Below are 1,522 nucleotides of genomic sequence, written 5' to 3' on the forward strand. Positions count from 1 at the left end.
CTAGCATCCCCCGCCCCCTCGGCTCTTCTCCCCTCCCACTTCTCTTGCCCGGCGCTCCGAATCCGCCAAGGTTCTCTCTCCTTACCGCCCCCCCCCCCCCGCTCCCCGCCCGAACCGAACTGTCGCCCTCCGGCCTGCGCTGCACGGCTCGGTTCCGCTGCCACCGTCTCCTCCCTTTCCTCCCGGCCCAGCGTCGCGCGGCGCCCCATTCTCCTCCTCCTCCTCCCCCTAGCCTACCCGCAGCGCGTGCCCCCGCCCCCCTACCCACGGAGATCCCGAGCCGGCGGAGGGCGGGGTCACTTACCGGTCCGCAGCTCGTGTTTGACAGTTAAGAGCTGGTCCCCTCCGTCCGCTTTAGTACCCTCGGCGCTGACACTGCCGCCACCACCCTCCTCCATTTTCTCTTTCTCGATCTCACGAGGACCTTTACGTGGGAAACCTCGGGCCACACCGAACGCTCAGAAAGCAGACAGCTCTGGCTGACGCCGCGCGTCAGTTCCAGGACTCGGACAGAGAGACCGGGCTCTTCCCGCTCTGTCCGTTCGACTCCCTCCTCTGCCTCCTCCCCCTACCGAAGGCACTGCGAGTACGGCGCAACCAAACTCACCCCGTCCCCTCCGCCTCCTCCCTCAAAGTCTAGTCTCCAGCTTCTTCCTCCCCTCCCCCTCCAAACAGCAAGGTAGGGAAGCCGTAGGAACCGTTGTAGTCCATTGGGCTGAGGGCGCGCGCGTCCGCCAAGATGTGCCTCTATTGGACGATCGCATTAGACGCTCCGCCCCGCTCCTCGAATTGTTGTTGCTTCGCGGGGAGGCGAAGGAGGGAGGAGCTCCAGCACTTGGATAAACCAGCAGCGAGATTCCGCCCCATTCGTTCCCCAACCTCCTTTCTCCTTGTGCGCAGGCGCGCCTATAATGTACTCTTCCCCCACCAAGCCCATCTCCCCTCCCAGGCCACACCTCTCCACTTCCCCCACCCGGCTCTGTTAGTAAACATTCTCTCGTACTGTAATCTGGAGGCGTTCGGGTTTTGTGATTGGTTGTCTACTGGGGAGGGGCGGTTAAAACTGATTGGAATGTATGGTCTGTCAATCACTTTAAGGCGGGAAGGACCTTAAGACCACAGTTTTTGCTCATGTATACCCTCTTAGCAAAAAAGATGTTAAATTCATTTCTCCTAGGTAAACTGCTGGAATAGAAGGCTTGTCAATGTTAATTTCTTTCATCTTTTACCTATTAAATAGGCAAAGTGGCAACAACTAAATTAGTGTAAACGAATTAACTTTGGTTGATATACCTAGATACAACTAATCTTTAGGCAGAAGTAAGCTCAAAATCCTAGAACTCCTAAGAAAAATTTTAAGCCCAGAATGAATCACATTAACCATTGAATTTTGATGTTTATTAGATGAGATGGAAAACAAAAAACATGGATACAGTAGAATGGGTCCTTGCTAATGGATTAGAAATACCTATTGGACATAAAATACATTAGAATACTGCCTGTTATAGATGTATTATTTCAC

The 1,522-nt window shown here is 54.3% G+C and overlaps 1 protein-coding gene across 7 annotated transcripts in view; it reads right to left on the reverse strand.

Moving 5' to 3' along the window:
* Window positions 1-605, reverse strand: part of RPS6KA5 (ribosomal protein S6 kinase A5) — a 180,502-nt gene extending 179,897 nt beyond the window's left edge. For 6 of the 7 annotated variants that reach the window (XM_044665021.1, XM_044665019.1, XM_044665018.1 and 3 more), the window contains exon 1: window positions 305-605. In XM_044665021.1, coding sequence (XP_044520956.1) covers window positions 305-398 — 94 coding nt within the window. In that variant the 5' untranslated portion in view covers window positions 399-605. The remainder of the gene's footprint in view (window positions 1-304) is intronic. The other variant, XM_044665017.1, reaches the window with a different exon arrangement.
* Window positions 606-1,522: the final 917 nt, after the last annotated feature.

The sequence above is a fragment of the Gracilinanus agilis genome, chromosome 2 (assembly GCF_016433145.1).
Source record: "Gracilinanus agilis isolate LMUSP501 chromosome 2, AgileGrace, whole genome shotgun sequence".
NCBI classification, from domain to species: Eukaryota; Metazoa; Chordata; class Mammalia; order Didelphimorphia; family Didelphidae; genus Gracilinanus; species Gracilinanus agilis.